The 17828-nt window shown below is 48.1% G+C and overlaps 1 protein-coding gene across 1 annotated transcript; it reads left to right on the top strand.

Moving 5' to 3' along the window:
- Positions 1 to 1045: 1045 nt before the first annotated feature.
- On the top strand, positions 1046 to 16093 carry fbxo4 (F-box protein 4). Its single transcript, XM_060842279.1, has 7 exons — positions 1046 to 1583; positions 3160 to 3386; positions 6786 to 7006; positions 8095 to 8170; positions 12019 to 12206; positions 13462 to 13637; positions 15694 to 16093. Exons 1-7 carry the CDS (start codon positions 1407 to 1409, stop codon positions 15772 to 15774), a joined length of 1146 nt encoding a protein of 381 aa, XP_060698262.1. The 5' UTR covers positions 1046 to 1406; the 3' UTR covers positions 15775 to 16093.
- Positions 16094 to 17828: the final 1735 nt, after the last annotated feature.

The raw sequence follows: 17828 nt of genomic DNA, 5'->3' as shown, positions 1-17828 counted from the left end.
TAGCAATTAGCAACTCTGCAGAGTTGGGTACCCCTCAAAGAAAGGGACCCTGATCGTTACAAAGCATCCCCTGATATACCCTTAAACTCCACCCCCTGTTGAGTCAGGTGATTCTCAATCTTGAGTAACCGGTACTTTTCCATTACTTGTTCACCCCAATTTTGCAAGCGCAGCTGGACACCTGCCCCCCCTCAAGTGTTTACAATTTTCCCAGGCAGCTGACAACCGCCCATTGTCCACTTCAAGTTGTTTCTCAACGGTTGTCCTTCGTTATCAGTCACGAGGTTCGTTTCTGACATAAATGTCGGCCTTGTGGTTTTGCCATGAGTAAGGTCGCCCATTGTCTGGTTTCGTTATCTGTCAAGGGGCTTCATTATTCTGTTATCTGTCTAGCTGCTTGTTTTCTGACTTCTGCTGACCTTGTGGTCCAGCTGCAACTTGTTTACCACTTCTGCTACCTACTATGTGTTAGTGCTGCTGCTCTCGCTAAGTTAGTCAAATTCATATGTCGGCCATTTTCTTTTGGTCACCTTCTTGCCCCTTATGCTTATGCACATCTTGAATCATTACTCCAACTCTCACACTGAGGGAGTGCTGCACTGTCAGACGGTCAATACTGAGGGAGTGCCGCACTGTCAAAGGGTCAGTACTGAGGGAGTGCTGCACTGTCAGAGGGTCAGTGCTGAGGGAGTGCTGCATTGTCAGAGGGTCAGTGCTGAGGGAGCGCCACTCTGTCAGAGGGTCAGTGCTGAGGGAGCGCCACTCTGTCAGAGGGTCAGTGCTGAGGGAGTGCTGCACTGTCGAAGGGTCAGTAATTATTATTAACTCTCCTGTAGTGGGAGGACTGGTCCTGGCTGGGATTGTTGTGTGAGTGTGAGAGGTTGTAATTGAGCAGCTGACATTGCTGAAGGCAGCAGTGAAGTGCAGGGCTGGTTCTGAAAGTGGAGACAGAGCAGAGGTGGAGCTGTCTGGGGAGGCAGTTTCCCAGAGTCTGACAGCTCTCCCACAATACTGTGCATTTCCTGAACTTTACCTCCCACAGCTGGAAGATTCAAACTGAAGGCAGTGAACTAGGAAGGAAAGAAAAGCCGAGGGGGAGAGAGGAACTGAAGAGGTTTGAGAGAGGGTAGTGGAGACAGAGAGAGAGAGAGGGGTGTTGGAAAGGGGGAGAGGGTACAGAGAGGAACTGCACTCTGCTCTGTGTGTTTGGGGCAAGTGAGTTCCAGGAAAACAGGGTCAGATTTGTTCAGGTTGCCCTGTAGTTGCTGTCGTTTGGAAAGTGAAAGGGCAGGTTATTGAACTGGGGCGGATTGTGTTGGTTGCAGAGTGGATGGGCGTCACAAACTGGGACAGCTCTCACTGAGAACGGGCCAGGGGGATAGAGTAAGGCAGCTCAGTGCTGAGGTATGGCCGGCTCTGGGGACTGGGCGCATGAGTGGAGCAGGATTGAGAGCACGATCCGGGGGAGTTTCCGACAGCTCCGGGAGAGGTACCTGCGGAGAGCCGGCGCCGGGAGTGAGCAGCAAGCCCCTTCCCGGAGAGAGTCGGAGCAAGGAGCCGGGGACAGCCTGCACAGCTTACCGGTGAGAACCCTCACACAGAGCCCCCAGCCCCGTCCTGACATCACCCCACGGCCAGGGAGCAGCGAATTCATCCCCTGGGCTGACTCCACATCCCTGAGCAATAACTCCCAGTGTCTGTCCCCATTTAAAGCAACACATTCCCCCTTGTGAACATTTCACTGGGTTTGTCTGCAGGATTAAAGCTGCTGTTTCTCTCTGCATCTCCACCCCATCAAACACTCCCAGGACAGGCACAGCACAGGGTTAGATACTGAGTAAAGCTCACTCTACACTGTCCCCATCAAACACTCCCAGGACAGGGACAGCACAGGGTTAGATACTGAGTAAAGCTCACTCTACACTGTCCCCATCAAACACTCCCAGGACAGGGACAGCACAGGGTTAGATACAGAGTAAAGCTCCTTCTACACTGTCCCCATCAAACAATCCCAGGACAGGGACAGCACGTGGTTAGATACAGAGTAAAGCTCCCTCTACACTGTCCCCCATCAAACACTCCCAGGACAGGGACAGCACAGGGTTAAATACAGAGTAAAGCTCCTTCTACACTGTCCCCATCAAACAATCCCAGGACAGGGACAGCACGTGGTTAGATACAGAGTAAAGCTCCCTCTACACTGTCCCCCCATCAAACACTCCCAGGACAGGGACAGCACGGGGTTAGATACAGAGTAAAGCTCCTTCTACACTGTTCCCCATCAAACACTACCAGGACAGGGACAGCATGGGGTTAGATACAGAGTAAAGCTCACTCTACACTGTCCCCATCAAACACTCCCAGGACAGGGACAGTACAGGGTTAGATACAGAGTAGAGCTGCCTCTCCCCAGCAGTGTGGAGAGTCCGTCCTTCAGTCAGTCCAGTCCCACTACAGCAAATGGTGCGACTTGAACGGAATAAACACCTTGATTTTAAAACCTTGGGGAATGATGAAGCTGACTGTCATAGGAACCTGAAAATGTGTTGCTGGTTTAAGCACAGCAGGTTAGGCAGCATCCAAGGAACAGGAAATTCGACGTTTCAGGCCCGAGCCCTTCATCAGGCTCTGGTCCGAAACGTCAAATTTCCTGTTCCTTGGATGCTGCCTAACCTGCTGTGCTTTAACCAGCAACACATTTTCAGCTTTGATCTCCAGCATCTGCAGACCTCACTTTTTACTGTCATATTAACCTAGCTGGTTCACTCAGATCCTTGAAGGTTGTAAATCTGCTGTCTGTTATTTGGTCTGCCCTGGTCTCCCAGTGATGCCAGACCCATAGCAGTGTGGCTGACTGAACTACCCTCTGGATACTGAGGGATGGGAACAAATCCTAGAGATAGTCACATCACACGAACGAGTAAATAATGGGCTTATATAGGCAAGAAACACCAGATTTCATACCTTGAAAAATGTCGTGACCATTTGGAAATTGGCTTTTCGACATTGGTCCTTAAGCCCTGAGGCAGGACATCTGTCATTTCAATCACCCTGCCATCCTCCCCGTTCCTTTCGGAATCCTGACCTCAGCCCTCTCGGTCCTATCTTGAACTGGTGAAACTGTAACAGCAGTTGGATCTTGTTGTGCTCCTGTTGCAGGTGGAGGTACAGATGTATATCATGGGCTTACTATCTCCCAGGGATCTGTGCCAACTTGGATGTGTCAGTCGCTACTGGAATGCCATGGTTCGTGACCCCCTTTTGTGGCGTTACTTCCTCCTGCGGGATCTCCCTCACTGGAATTCTGTTGACCATCTGTCACTGCCGAATGCAGCATTACTGAGTAAATCACTGACTGACAGCATGGAGCAGGACTATATGACAGTGTAAGTGAAGTATTGTTTGAAATCAGACTGCAGTCACCTTCCCTGCCCCCCCCCCCCACACTACAGGTCACTGACACCCCTACCCTTCACTGTTTCTTTTGTTTCTGTTTGTGGCTGTAATGCTGTATTCCTGTACATCAGTACATGTGACAATTGTTATGGACCAGACCAGAACCCCTCAAAATACTTTAAGGGGGTAGATTAAACCTTAAGTTTTCCCTTTTTATTAAAGGCAGATATAAAGTATCTGTCCCAGATGCAATGTGACTGGTCAAACTATTTGACATTAAGTAAATCACAATTTATTTAAACACTGTAGTTAAAACACAACAAAAGAAATAAGAACTTAAAATAACAGCTCTAGTGGAAAACTGAACAGAACAATACAAACAGTAACTATAACTAAACTGTTCCAATACAGTAACATCCCGTAAACAAACTCTTGGCAAAAAGGCAAATTCAGAAAAGCAAATTTTGTTTCCTATGCAATCCAGCAACCTAGGAAGAGAACCCCTGGCCTTCGACTGCAATCGAGAGAGGGAAAAACAGCTTCCACTTCTTCAAGCCCACAACAGCAACTGCTGAAAGCTAAACCAAAAAACTACAAGCAAACTAGAAATCCTGGTCAGAGAGAGCTGGCCTCACCCATCTGGGCTGCTTCTATTGTTTCAACCTTAGGCAAAAAAAAACCCAAGGCCTTGCAAGCTGTTTACTGTTAGTGCTTTTGGTAGATTGTTTGGTACCTTCTGCCTTAACACCTCACTTTAAAAAAAAGGACAAAATAATCTCTTATAGCTGCAACATCATCCCGCAATAAACTCTAAATGAAACCTCTGATATTAGGCTGATACGTCAGTCCATGAGAATGGCCAGGATTTAAAACCATATGTTTCTTGGTATATGGACTTATATGACGTTGAACATAATGTCTATATTATAATATTCGATACAGTAAATCAATATCCCTGATTGTCCTGGAGAGGGTGATGTGAGCTGCTCCCTTGAGCCACTGGAGTTCGTGGCTGAAGCTTGTTGAAGTTTTATTTAAAACCTGAATTGTCCAGACCTTGTTGTATTTGAACATGGATTGCTTCAGTATCTGAGGAGTCACTAGTGATGCTGAACACGGTGTCATCATTGGCGAGCATCCCCTCTTCTGACAGAGAGAAGGTCATTCACGGAGCAGCTGAAGGTGGTTGGGTCTCAGACACAAAGCTCAACCATGTGTCGTTTCTAGGAAATGTATCAGAGCCGCGTAACGAACCGGGCTGATGATCTGAAAGGGGTTATTCGTGGAACCGATGGTGTCCTCCAACTGCTGGGAACAGGCAGGGCAAAGGCTGGTTCTGCCAAATAATCGAAAGTACAACAGGTTCTCTTCTGGGGTGAATCTCCCAGTGTCCTTTTAAAGCCCCTTCACTCTGTTTCCTGAGTGTCCTCAGATTGACTTCAGACAACATGCCCCTCTCTTTGCTTTTGCTCTGACGTTCCAGCAAGCAAGTGCCATCTCTCTCTCTCTCTTTAATTCTTCCATGGGATTGAGATTTTGCTGGCAATTTATTGCACCTCCTTAACTTCCCTTGAATTGAGTGTCTCTCTTGGCATTTCACAGGGTGGTTAAGAGTCACCCACATTGCTGTGGGTCTGGAGTCACATGTAGGCCGTCCAGGTAAGGATGGCCGTTTTCTTCCCTAACGGAAATAAGTGACGCAGATGTGTTTTATAACAATCAGTGATAGTTTCCTGGTCATCATCACTGGGATACTTTGAACCCTGAAGTTAGGAATCATCCTTCCCCTGGTGGCCAGTGTGGGATTTGAACCTGTGTCTGACAGCATTAGGTAAAAACAATGACTGCAGATGCTGGAAACCAGATTCTAGATTAGCGTGGTGCTGGAAAAGCACAGCAGGTCAGGCAGCATCCGAGGGTTCCTGCTCCTCAGATTTGCTTGAACTGCTGTGTTTTTCCAGCACCACTCTAATCTAGAATCTGACAGCATTAGCCCGGTGCTTGTTTACCTGGCCAGTGACATACTACAGTTGTCACCCCCTTACATTTGGATACAGAACTGGCTCAAAGGTAGAAGACAGAGGGTGGTGGTGAAGGGTTGTTTTTCACACTGGAGGCCTGTAACCAGTGGAGTGCCACAAGGATTGGTGCTGGGTCCTCTATTTTTCATCATTTATATAAATGATTTGGATGTGAGCTTAAGATGTATATTCAGTAAGTTTGCAGATGACACCAAAATTGGAGGTGTAGTGGACAGCGAAGAAGGTTACTTCAGATTACAACAGGATCTTGATCAGATGGGCCAATGGGCTGAGAAGTGGCAGATGGAGTTTGGATCGATAAATGTGAGGCGCTGCATTTTGAGAAAGCAAATCTTAGCAGGACTTGTACACTGAATGGCAAGGTCCTTGGGAGTGTAGCTGAACAAAGAGACCTTGGAGTGCAGGTTCATAGCTCCTTGCAAGTGGAGTCACTGGTAGATAGGATAGTGAAGAAGGCGTTTGGTATGTTTTCCTTTATTGGTCAGAGTATTGAGTACAGGAGTTGGGAGGTCATGTTGTGGCTGTACAGGACATTGGTCAAGCCACTGTTGGAATAATGCATGCAGTTCTGGTCTCCTTCCTATAGGACGGACGTTGTGAAACTTGAAAATGTTCAGAAAAGTTTTACAAGGATGTTGCCAGGGTTGGAGGATCTGAGCTACAGGGAGAGGCTGAACAGGCTGGGGCTGTTTTCCCTGGAGCATCGGAGGCTGAGAGGTGACCTTATGGAGGTTTATAAAATCATGAGGGGCATGGGTAGGATAAATCAACAAGGTCTTTTCTCTGGGATGGGGGAGTGTTGAACTAGAGGGCATAGGTTTAGGGTGAGAGGGAAAAGATATAAAAGAGACCTATGGGACAACGTTTTCACACAGAGGATGGTGCGTGTATGGAATGAGCTGCCAGAGGAAGTGGTGGAGGCTGGTACAATTGCAACAAGGCATCTGGCTGGGTATATGAATAGGAAGGGTTTAGAGGGATATGTGCCAGGTGCTGGCAGGTGGGACTAGATTGGGTTTGGATATCTGGTCGGCATGGATGGGCTGGACCAAAAGATCTGTTTCTGTGACTCTATGACTCTGCCAGACAAGTACATTGAGGTCAATGGATCCAAACTGGGTGAATGTAGGACAGACCCAGTGGCCTGACTCTGTTCCTATGCTGGAGAATCTATATCTTTCAAAACCCCAGCTTGCCGTTCCTATTGAGTGACCGACTGTTTGCTCTCAGTTTTCCGATGCTCCCTGTCCTCGCTGTGGTTTACACTGTGAGCAACAGTGCTGTGGTGAACACTGCTCAGGAGAGCTAGGTGCAAGGATCTCAGGAATGCTGTTTCTTTCTGGGCAGGTATTTAATGAGCTGCCCCGAGGGCAGGAAGCACAGGAGAGTGCGCCCCAGTGCCTACAGCTCCGTCACCTCCTTGTTCTACTCACTGGTCTCTCAGGCACAGCCGCGGTTTGCCATGTTTGGGCCTGGTTTGGAGCAGCTGGACACCTCACTGGTCACCAAGATGATGAACTCACCGGGAATGCTACCTGTCATCAGTCTACCGCAGCGACAGATTGACGGTACGTCACATTCCAACCTCTATTCCCCCATTTATACCTCATAATCAACCTGAGGCAGAAAATTACACTTTACTCTGTATCTAACCCCGTGCTGTCCCTGTCCTGGGAGTGTTTGATGGGGACAGTGTAGAGGGAGCTTTACTCTGTATCTAACCCCGTGCTGTCCCTGTCCTGGGAGTGTTTGATGGGGACAGTGTAGAGGGAGCTTTACTCTGTATCTAACCCTGTGCTGTCCCTGTCCTGGGAGTGTTTGATGGAGACAGCATAGATAGAGCTTTACTCTGTATCTAACCCTGTGCTGTCCCTGTCCTGGGAGTGTTTGATGGGGACAGTGTAGAGGGAGCTTTACTCTGTATCTAACCCTGTGGTGTCCCTGTCCTGGAACTGTTCAATGGAGACAGGGTAGAGGGAGCTTTACTCTGTATCTAGCCCCATGCTGTCCCTGTCCTGGGAGTGTTTGATGGCGACAGTGTAGAGGAAGCTTTACTGTGTGTTTCACCCTGTGCTTTCCCTGTCCTGGAAATGTACAATGGAGACAGGGTAGAGGGTGCTGGAAAAGCACAGCAAGTCAGGCAGCATCCGAGGAGCAGGAAAATTGATGTTTTGGGCAAAAGCCCTTCAGGAATTCCTGAAGATGGGCTTTTGCCCAAAACGTTGATTTTCCTGCTCCTCAGATGCTGCCTGACCTGCTGTGCTTTTCCAGCACCATTCTGATCTAAACTCTGGTTTTCAGCATCTGCAGTCCTCACTTTTGCCTACAGGGTAGAGGGAGCTTTACTCTGTATCTAACTCCAAGCCGACCCTGTCCAGGGAGTGTAGAGGGAGTTCTCCTGTATTCTCCTATCCAGTTCTTTCAAAGAATTGCCCCAGATTGGATCAGAAATTCCATGTAGGCACTGGATTACCTTTCCCAGTGAAGGGCAGTACTCTCATATGCGGTGGACACGGAGGGACAGCCATGGATGAGCGTTGCTGCTTTTTGCTCTCTGCTGGGTTTATTCGTATCATCCCACAAATCCTGATGATTTTCTCGGAAGGTCTGCTCCGATGTGAGATTGTTCTCTGAACTTCCACCTTTCTATTTTCAGGAATTGGATCTGGAATCAGCTTCTTATTCAAAAATGAGTACAAATTTAACATTCTGACTTTATATTCAACAACTTGGTGAGTGTTAATGTGCTTAAACACGAAACACTATTTCCTCTCGTCTGTGCGGCTACACTGTCACTGGGAAGCTGTACGCATAGCAGTGAGTGGTTTCCACTTCCAGGAGCTGCTGTCATGCAGAGATCTCGGACAACTCTGCATTTGGGAAAAATATTAAAGGGGCAATCTGTGCTGAGTTGCACTAAGTTGGCTAGTTTAATATGAGCCTTAGTCAATGACCCATCTGACTGACGTAATAAGGACATAGTTTTAGCTGTTTTTCAACTGAGCTTTTTTATTTGTATCATCAGTACTCACAGGTGAGGTGCCGGAAGACTGGAGTTTGGTTAACGTGGTGCCACTATTTAAGAAGGGTGGTAAGGACAAGCCAGGGATCTATAGACCAGTGAACCTGACGTCGGTGGTGGGCAAGTTGTTAGAGGGAATCCTGAGGGACAGGATGTACATGTATTTGGAAAGGCAAGGACTGATTCGGGATAGTCTACATGGCTTTGTGGGAAATCATGTCTCACAAACTTGATTGAGTTTTTTGAAGAAGTAACAAAGAGGATTGATGAGGGCAGAGCAGTAGATGTGATCTATATGGACTTCAGTAAGGTGTTCAACAAGGTTCCCCATGGGAGATTGGTGAGCAAGGTTAGATCTCATGGAATACAGGGAGAACTAGCCATTTGGAAACAGAACTGGCTCAAAGGTAGAAGACAGAGGGTGGTGATGGAGGGTTGTTTTTCAGACTGGAGGCCTGTGACCAGTGGAGTGCCACAAGGATCGGTGCTGAGTTCTCTACTTTTTGTCATTTACATAAATGATTTGGATGCGAGCATAAGAGGTACAGTTAGTAAGTTTGCAGATGACACCAAAATTGGAGGTGTAGTGGACAGCGAAGAGGGTTACCTCAGATTACAACAGGATCTGGACCAGATGGGCCAATGGGCCAAGAAGTGGCAGATGGAGTTTAATTTAGATAAATGTGAGGTGCTGCATTTTGGGAAAGCAAATCTTAGCAGGACTTATACACTTAATGGTAAGGTCCTAGGGAGTGTTGCTGAACAAAGAGACCTTGGAGTGCAGGTTCATAGCTCCTTGAAAGTGGAGTCACAAGTAGATAGGATAGTGAAGAAGGCGTTTGGTATGCTTTCCTTTATTGGTCAGAGTATTGAGTACAGGAGTTGGGAGGTCATGTTGCTGCTGTACAGGACATTGGTTAGGCCACTGTTGGAATATTGCGTGCAATTCTGGTCTCCTTCCTTTTGGAAGGATATTGTGAAACTTGAAAGGGTTCAGAAAAGATTTACAAGGATGTTGCTAGGGTTGGAGGATTTGAGCTATAGGGAGAGGCTGAACAGGCCGGGGCTGTTTTCCCTGGAGCGTCGGAGGCTGAGGGGTGACCTTATAGAGGTTTACAAAAATATGAGGGGCATGGATAGGATAAATAGACAAAGTCTTTTCCCTGGAGTGGGGGAGTCCAGAACTAGAGAGCATAGGTTTAGGGTGAGAGGGGAAAGATATAAAAGAGACTTGAGAGGCAACATTTTCATGCAAAGGGTGGTGTTTGAATGGAATAAGGTGCTAAAGGAAGTGTGGAGGCTGGTATAATTATAACATTTAAGAGGCATTTGGATGGGTATATGAATAGGAAGGGTTTGGAGGGATATGGGCCAGGTGCTGGCAGGTGGGACTAGATTGGGTTGGGATATCTGGTCGGCATGGACGGGTTGGACCGAAGGGTCTGTTTCCGTGCTGTACATCTCTATGACTCTATGGATCTGCACTAGATTGCTCCAACCCTGGTTAAAGCTGATAACTACAGGAACTAACCATTGCATTTCGGTTTAATGCCACCCACACAGGGAATTGAATGTCAACAAAATCTGAGTTGAGGCTTTCTTATTCAAAAACAGCTCACACTGAATCCTGTTTTGATGTTATGACTTGGTCTCATTATATTTGGATTTCAAGCCAGCCTCAGCAAATTGTTAGAGAGACCATCCAGATTTCTGGGCATATTGTGAATATTTCATGGAATCTAACAGCATGAAAACAGACCATTCAGTCCAACCCATCCATGCTGACCAGGCTTCCCAAACACTTGCATGTGTTTAGCCCATATCCCTCTATACTGTATCTGCAAATACCACTTCCTCTGGCAGTTCATTCCACATACGAACTACTACAACTATTGTGTGATAATGTTGTCCCTCGGGTCCCTATTAAATCCTTACCCCCTCACCCAAACCCCTCACCCCAACCCCTCACCCCTCTAGTTTTGGACTCCCCTATCCTGGGGAAGAGATCTTGGCTGTTCACCCTATCCATGCCCCTGATGATTTTATAAACCTCCATCAGGTCACCCCTCAGCCTTCTACCCTCCAGCGGAAAGAAACTCCCAGCCGACCAAGCCTCCTCTTAAGTCTTACCCCCAACATCACTCGATCTGATTAGCTCGAATCTGTCACCTTGTTCGTGTCTCCCATCACCAGTGAACACTGTTCCAGACCGAGTCTCCGAGTTTCACCTGATGTTGTGTGGAGGGTATGCAGTCCCTGTTGGGAAGCTTCCTTACTCAGCAGCAGCCCCCCCCCCCTTTGTATTCTGGGGGAGGAGTGAGGTTTGAAGGTGTAGGGCTCTGGGAGGTGAGATGGAGATAGACCTGGACCATTCCAGTTGGCAGCAGCAGAAAGGTGCTGGAACGTTGGCTGTGTTGCAGTGATGTAAGTCAGGCCCTCAAGATCTCACCCCAGGTCACCTCCATTCACCATCGGCCCTATGTTTTCACCCATCCCCTCATCACACCACCACTAGTACAGCCACACCCAGCTCATACATGAGGAACAGCACGGGCTTAGATATAGCATAAAGCTCCCTCTACACTGTCCACATCAAACACTCCAAGGACAGGGACAGCACGGGGTTAGATACAGAGTAAAGCTCCCTCTACACTATCCCCCATCAAACACTCCCAGGACAGGGACAGCACGGGGTTACATACAGAGTAAAGCTCCCTCTACACCGTCCCCCATCAAACACTCCCAGGACAGGGACAGCACAGGGTTAGATACAGAGTAAAGCTTCCTCTACACTATCCCCCATCAAACACTCCCAGGACAGGGACAGGATGGGGTTAGATACAGAGTAAAGATGTCTCTACATTGTGTTGCATAAGTGAAAGATTATAATTATGAGACTAAATATTTCTTTGAGCCTCATTTGGGCTATTTTTATGTAGGAGAAAGTGAGGACTGCAGATGCTGGAGATCAGAGCTGAAAAATGTGTTGCTGGAAAAGCGCAGCAGGTCAGGCAGCATCCAAGGAGCAGGAGAATCAACGTTTTGGGCATAAGCCCTTCAGGAATTCCTGAAGAAGGGCTTATGCCCGAAACGTCGATTCCCCTGCTCCTTAAATGCTGCCAGACTTGCTGCGCTTTTCCAGCAACATATGTTTCAGCTCTTGTCATGCAGACAGACCTGTACCTACTGGAAGGATCATGAGGTAGCTAATCTCCTGGCAGCCATGAGGTTCCGGGCAGTAAGCTGGCTTCCCTGACCAGACGCAGGTGGGTTTTGAATTAGGACAAACAAGAAGGGCCAGGTCATTTCAGACTGAGATCAGGGAGAGCTTGTTTGGTCAGAGGGTGGTGGTGAATCTTTCGAATTTTCTGCCAAGCAAGCCCTTGAGACTCTGTCATTGAGCAGATACAGGGGAGATGGGTTTGTCTCTTCAGAGAGACAGAGATGGTGCAGGAAAATAGTGCTGAAGGTCAGTCAGAATCTCACAGAATGGTCAAAGGGCTAAATACCTGTGTCCTGGTGGTATTGCTGATGTTCTTTTCTCTGCACCTCCATCAGGAAGGAACGAGAAAGTGCGAGACTCGAAGAGAATGTGGCAGTCAATAGACTCTTTGTGGAACAGCAAAGTGCAGAGGGGAGGCAGGGTGAGGGAGCGAGAGAGGCTTACAGCATCATCCCTCAGGTCCAGAATGTCTGCACTGTGGTCGACGGCTTCATCTACGTGGCAAATGCTGAAGGCAGCAGAAGTTAGTGCAACCCCTTCGTTCAACACTACCCGACCCTCTCTCATCGAGCAAGGCTGCTGACTGTGCCTGTGTTAGAAACTGAATAATACACACCCACTCACCGACAACTGTGTCATGGCCAGAAGCCCCCAGCACTGACTGAAGCCTAGCAATAGCTACATTCAGTTCTTCTCAATTCATTGTAATGTGGCACATTGAGTGTCATTGCAGGACAGCACAGGGTTAGATACAGAGTAAAGCTCCCTCTACACAGTCCCCATCAAACACTCCCAGGACAGGGACAGCACAAGATTAGATACAGAGTAAAGCTCCCTCTACACTGTCCTCATCAAACACTCCCAGGACAGGGACAGCACAGGGTTAGATACAGAGTAAAGCTCCCTCTACACTGTCCCCCATCAAACACTTCCAGGACAGGGACAGGATGGGGTTAGATACAGAGTAAAGCTCCCTCTACACTGTTCCCATCAAACACTCCCAGGACAGGGACAGCACGGGGTTAGATACAGAGTAAAGCTCCCTCTACACTGTCCCCCATCAAACACTCCCAGGACAGGGACAGCATGGGGTTAGATACAGAGTAAAGCTGCCTCTACACTGTCCCCATCAAACACTCCCAGGACAGGGACAGCACGGGGTTAGATACAGAGTAAAGCTCCCTCTACACTGTCCCCATCAAACACTCCCAGGACAGGGACAGGATGGGGTTAGATACAGAGTAAAGCTCCTTCTTCACTGTCCCCATCAAACACTCCCAGGACAGGTTTTGGGAGGTGGTTGTGTGAACATCACTGGGCTAATGTTCTTGGGACATGGGTTTGAATCCCATCGTGGCAAAGGCAAAGTTTCTTTAATCAAAGGCTGGCATTAAACTGGCCCACTCACGTGAGCCAGGACCCTCCCCGCCCTGGATTACTAGTCTCCTTTAGGAAGGAAGCTGCTATCCTTACCTGGTCTACCCTACATGTGACTCCAGACACATGGCAATGTGAGACTCTGCTTTCTGAACTGACCAGAGGGGGAGACACAGATAATTGGGATTGAGCAGTAAATGCCAGGCAGCTCCAGGCTCTGTGCTTGCTGCAGATTGCTGGGTTCCTCGCTGCTGGCTCTCACGTCGAGCTGCTACACTGTCTCCTCATTCCCAACAGAGGCTTACGGCCACTCTAGCTTGAGGCCTGATTTCCTTTGTGCTGCACCGTTGCAATGTAATATGCTTGGTTTTAATGTATTTATCTGGTCCCCTCTCCCTCAGGGCATGATCGAGAGCAGGAAGTGCTCCAGATTCAGGCCATGATTGATCCAAGTCTTGGTGCTCAAAGCCGCCCCCTCCTGGTCTTGTGCTGTACCTCACAGCCTGGTGTACAGCGGATACCATGCGTTTATGTGGCTCACCAGTTACAGTTGGGCCAGCTGGAGCGAGCCTGGTTGGTAAGTGCGCTGGGGTGCCCTCAGGCATGTGCTAAATCAGACAGAGAAGGATCATTGCCCTGCACAATTCTGCAGAGAGAGAAAATCACCCAGCTTTCCCTCCACCCCCACCCCCACCCCCACGCCTACCCCCCCTCTCCCCTGGGATGAGACAGTAGAAATATCAGTTCTTGATGCTGGAGGATGAGCCATTCTGTTTGCAGAGACTCCGGGAAAAGATCTCAAAAGGCTACAGACACTGAACAAGAATTGGGCAAGCTGGCATTTTTCCACTTGAGGGCCAGTTCCCAGTCTGTCATCAATAACACCCCTCCGGGATTAAAATGAGGGCTAGCTACTAACAGTGGGGGAACCTGAGAGGTTACTTCAATAGTCTGACCAGAACAGTTGTCAGAGTCGGATTGAACTTTCCTGATGGTAGACAGGGTCCCACTTTGCCAACTAAGCCCAGAGTCTGGCTTGTGATTGAGGGGAATTTCTTATGACCCTTGCTTCCTGATTTTAATATCCTTAAGCCCGTGGGTGAGTGCTGTTTGGGAGGCAGTTCCAGGATTTTGACCCCAGTGACACTGATGGAACGGTGATATTAGGGAGGTGGTGATATCAGGATAATATGGTTGCGCTTCGGCGGGTCGGTGTGGACTTTGTTGGGCCGAAGGGCCTGTTTCCACACTGTAAGTAATCTAATCTAATCTAATCACTGGACTAGGAATCCCAAGACCCAGACTGAGATTTTGGCAAAAGGAATTTGAATCCAACCTTGACAGAAGGCCGTCTCTAAGGGAGGGAAGTCTGCTGTCCTTACCTGGTCTGGCCTACATGTGATTCCAGATCCACAGCAATGCTGTTGGCTGTTAACTGCCCTCTGGAATGGCCTAGCAAGCCACTCAGTTCACGGGACAATTAGGAACATGCAACAAATGTCAGCCTTGCCAATGAAGCCCGCACCCCACGAGCAAATAAAACAAAAAATAATTGTTCCAAGTCAGGATGGTGAGTGGCTGGGAGGGGAACTTGCAGGGGGTGGTGTTCCCATTTATCTGCTGCCCCTCTCCTTCTAGATGGAAGTGGTCATGGGCTTGGAAGGTGCTGCCTGAGGATCTTTGGTGAATTTCTGCAGTGCATCTTGTAGACAGTACACACTGCTGTTACTGAGTGTGGGTGGGGGAGGGAGGGGATGGTACACACTGCTGTTACTGAGCGTTGGGGGTGGAGGGGGTGGATGCCAGTCAAGCGGGCTGCTCATGTTGAGCTTCTTGAGTATTGTTGGAGCTGTTGGTTGACCATTGAAGGGTCTTCATTGATGGTGAGTCATGAATATTGCCCTTGGACCTTCCCAGTCAGAACTTGCTGAGATGGCAACAAAGGGGCAATTATCCCTTTGACCCCACGCATTGGTGACTTGTCCAACTCACCATCTCCAGGAACGGGAAACACACAGCCTGTGTGGTTTTCCTGATTCTATCTTTCTATGTTGTCCCTTTATTCTCCAGGGTTTCAATTTCAGCTGTTTGCTTTGTGAGTTGCTGTAAACTGGCTGCAGTTTGGAGTTCTGAGAATCTCATGTCAGATTGCCATGTTTGTTTGACTCACTTTAACCACCCAGAGTTCTCAGTTGGAAAGTCCACCTAGTTAGATTAGATTCCCTACAGTGTGGAAACGTGCCCTTCGGCCCAGCAAGTCCCCACCGACTCTCTGAAGAGCAACCCACCCAGACACTTGTTTCACTTTGTGTGAGAACATATTTATTTTGTCCCTGTCAGGTTTGAGAGTTTCTCATTGCTCTAATGTCAGATGTTAACCCTCAGTGAGTTAAAGGGGCATGGATTAGTGGTGCTGGAAAAGCACAGCAGTTCAGGCAGCATCCAAGGAGCAGGAAAATCAACGTTTCGGGCAAAAGGCCTTCATCAGGTCCTCGGATGCTGCCGGATCTGCTGTGCTTTTCCAGCACCACTGATCCAGAATCTGGTTTCCAGCATCTGCAGTCATTGTTTTTATCTAAAGGAGTGAGGAGATCTGACCACTTTCTCCTTCCCTGTTTGTTTCTTTGCTTCAGGCCCAGGATACAGAGGCACTTTCGCTTGGAGGCTTTCTTGATGGCATTGAGTGGATTCTGCGGGAAGTTGGCACCTTGTGATCCACTGTAGCTTGGAGCAGGTTCCATCCTTCAGGAATGACTGTATCCCAATAGCTCGGCAAACCCAAACCCACCCCACCTCATTCTCAACAGGAGAACTTACCCAAGACCCTGTATTGTATCCCAAGGAGGCGACTGGATACTCGTGAACTCCTCTGATCCACTGGTCAATCAGCTGATGTTGTCTCTCTGTTGATCCCCACACTCTGCTGCATCAGCCAGCTGCGTGGATAAACATTGAGTGGGGCCTTTTCCATGTTGGGCAGCATTGATCGGTTGGATGGTATGAATAAAAAGTACTCTATGCCATTAATGAACAATTAAAGGCTACAATAGGCCTGATTTTTGCCTTCCTGCAGTGATGGAGGAGTTTGGGAAAGCACCTCACATTGTGTCAAATTTGAGAAGGGTGTAATTACCATGGCCCCAGGAGAGAGCCTGAGACCATAGCCCAGGGCCAGAATGGAGCAATTCATAAACTCAGAAAAAGGCACAACATATTAACCACACTGTGGTTCCTCTTTCAGTGCGCGGTCTGGTAACACAGTTGATAGATCACTGCCTCTGAGTCTTTAGGTTCAAATCCTGCTCCAGGCTGAATTTCTGCAGTGCATCTTGTAGATAGTACACACCGCTGCTACTGAGTGTGGGTGGGGGAGGGAGGGGATGGTACACACTGCTGCTACTGAGCGTCGGTGGGGGGAGGGAGGGGATGGTACACACTGCTGCTACTGAGCGTGGGTGGGGGAGGGAGGGGATGGTACACACTGCTGCTACTGAGCGTCGGTGGGGGGAGGGAGGGGATGGTACACACTGCTGCTACTGAATATCGGTGGGGGAGGGAGGGGATGTTTGTGGATGTGGAGCCAATCAAGCGGGCTGTTTTATCCTGGATAGTGTCAAGCATCTTGTGTTGTTGGAGCTGCACCCATCAGAATCCTGAGGAAGGGCTTTTTCCTGCTCCTCGGATGCTGCCTGACCTGCTGTGCTTTTCCAGCACCACTCTCATCTAGACTCTGGTTTCCAGCATCTGCACTCCTTGTTTTGACCCTGCATCCATCCAGGCAAGTGGGCAGTATTTCGTCAAATTCCTGATTTGTGCCTTTTAGGTGGTGGACAGGCTTTGGAGAGTCAGGAAGTGGGTTCTCACTGCGGTATTCCTAACCTCTGTCCTGCTCTTGTAACCACTGTTTTAATATGGTGAGTCCATATGGTGATTGATTTTCTGGTCAATGGTAACCCCCAAGATGGGGATCTAATAATGGTAACACCATTGAATGTCAAGGGGCGGTGGGTAGAGTTTCTTTTATTAGAGATGGTGTTATGAAGGTGTAGATGTGTACTGTACCTTTAAGAGAGTTGAAAAGCTAGCAAGGACTGACTGAAAGCACAGAGTCCTGAACAAGGTGAAAATGTAACACTTGATTGAAACAAAGAGCTGGGGTTGTGTTACTATGGACCAAAAGCAAATTCAAATTTGGCCAATCCATTTAAATTATGCTCCAGATACTGAAATCCAATCAAAGTTGTATGTTACTGTTTGGGATGACATCAAACCAATGAAATGATCTGATGTTTTGGGGTATAAAACCAGACATTTTGAACAGTTAGGGGGAGAACAGCAAAGGGCTACCAAGAAACAACAGACTGTTAGCAGAATACCTCTCTGAAAGGTATCTGACTATAAGAATAGCTGTCTGAAAGGTACCTGTCCTTTAGAGGTTAGTGCAGCAGAACATTGAAGCTGACCTTGAGAAAAATCCTGATGAAGGGCTTTTGCCCGAAACGTCGACTCTCCTGCTCGTTGGATGCTGCCTGACCTGCTGCGCTTTAACTAGCAACACATTTTCAGCTCTGATCTCCAGCATCTGCAGACCTCACTTTTTACTTGAGAAAAATCTACAAAGGAAAAGCTACAAAGGAGAATCGACAAAGCTGACGGGTTTTAAAACGTGATTATTTTTGTAAATCTTAATCAGGTTTTTTATCAGACCAGTATTGTAAGGTGGGAGGTAAAAGATAGGTTTAAGAGAAATGAGTTGTGAAAAACTGTT

Source organism: Hemiscyllium ocellatum, chromosome 2, assembly GCF_020745735.1.
Source record: "Hemiscyllium ocellatum isolate sHemOce1 chromosome 2, sHemOce1.pat.X.cur, whole genome shotgun sequence".
Taxonomy (NCBI): Eukaryota; Metazoa; Chordata; class Chondrichthyes; order Orectolobiformes; family Hemiscylliidae; genus Hemiscyllium; species Hemiscyllium ocellatum.
Note: the sequence above shows the minus strand (reverse complement) of the source record. Positions and strands in the feature narration are given on the sequence as shown.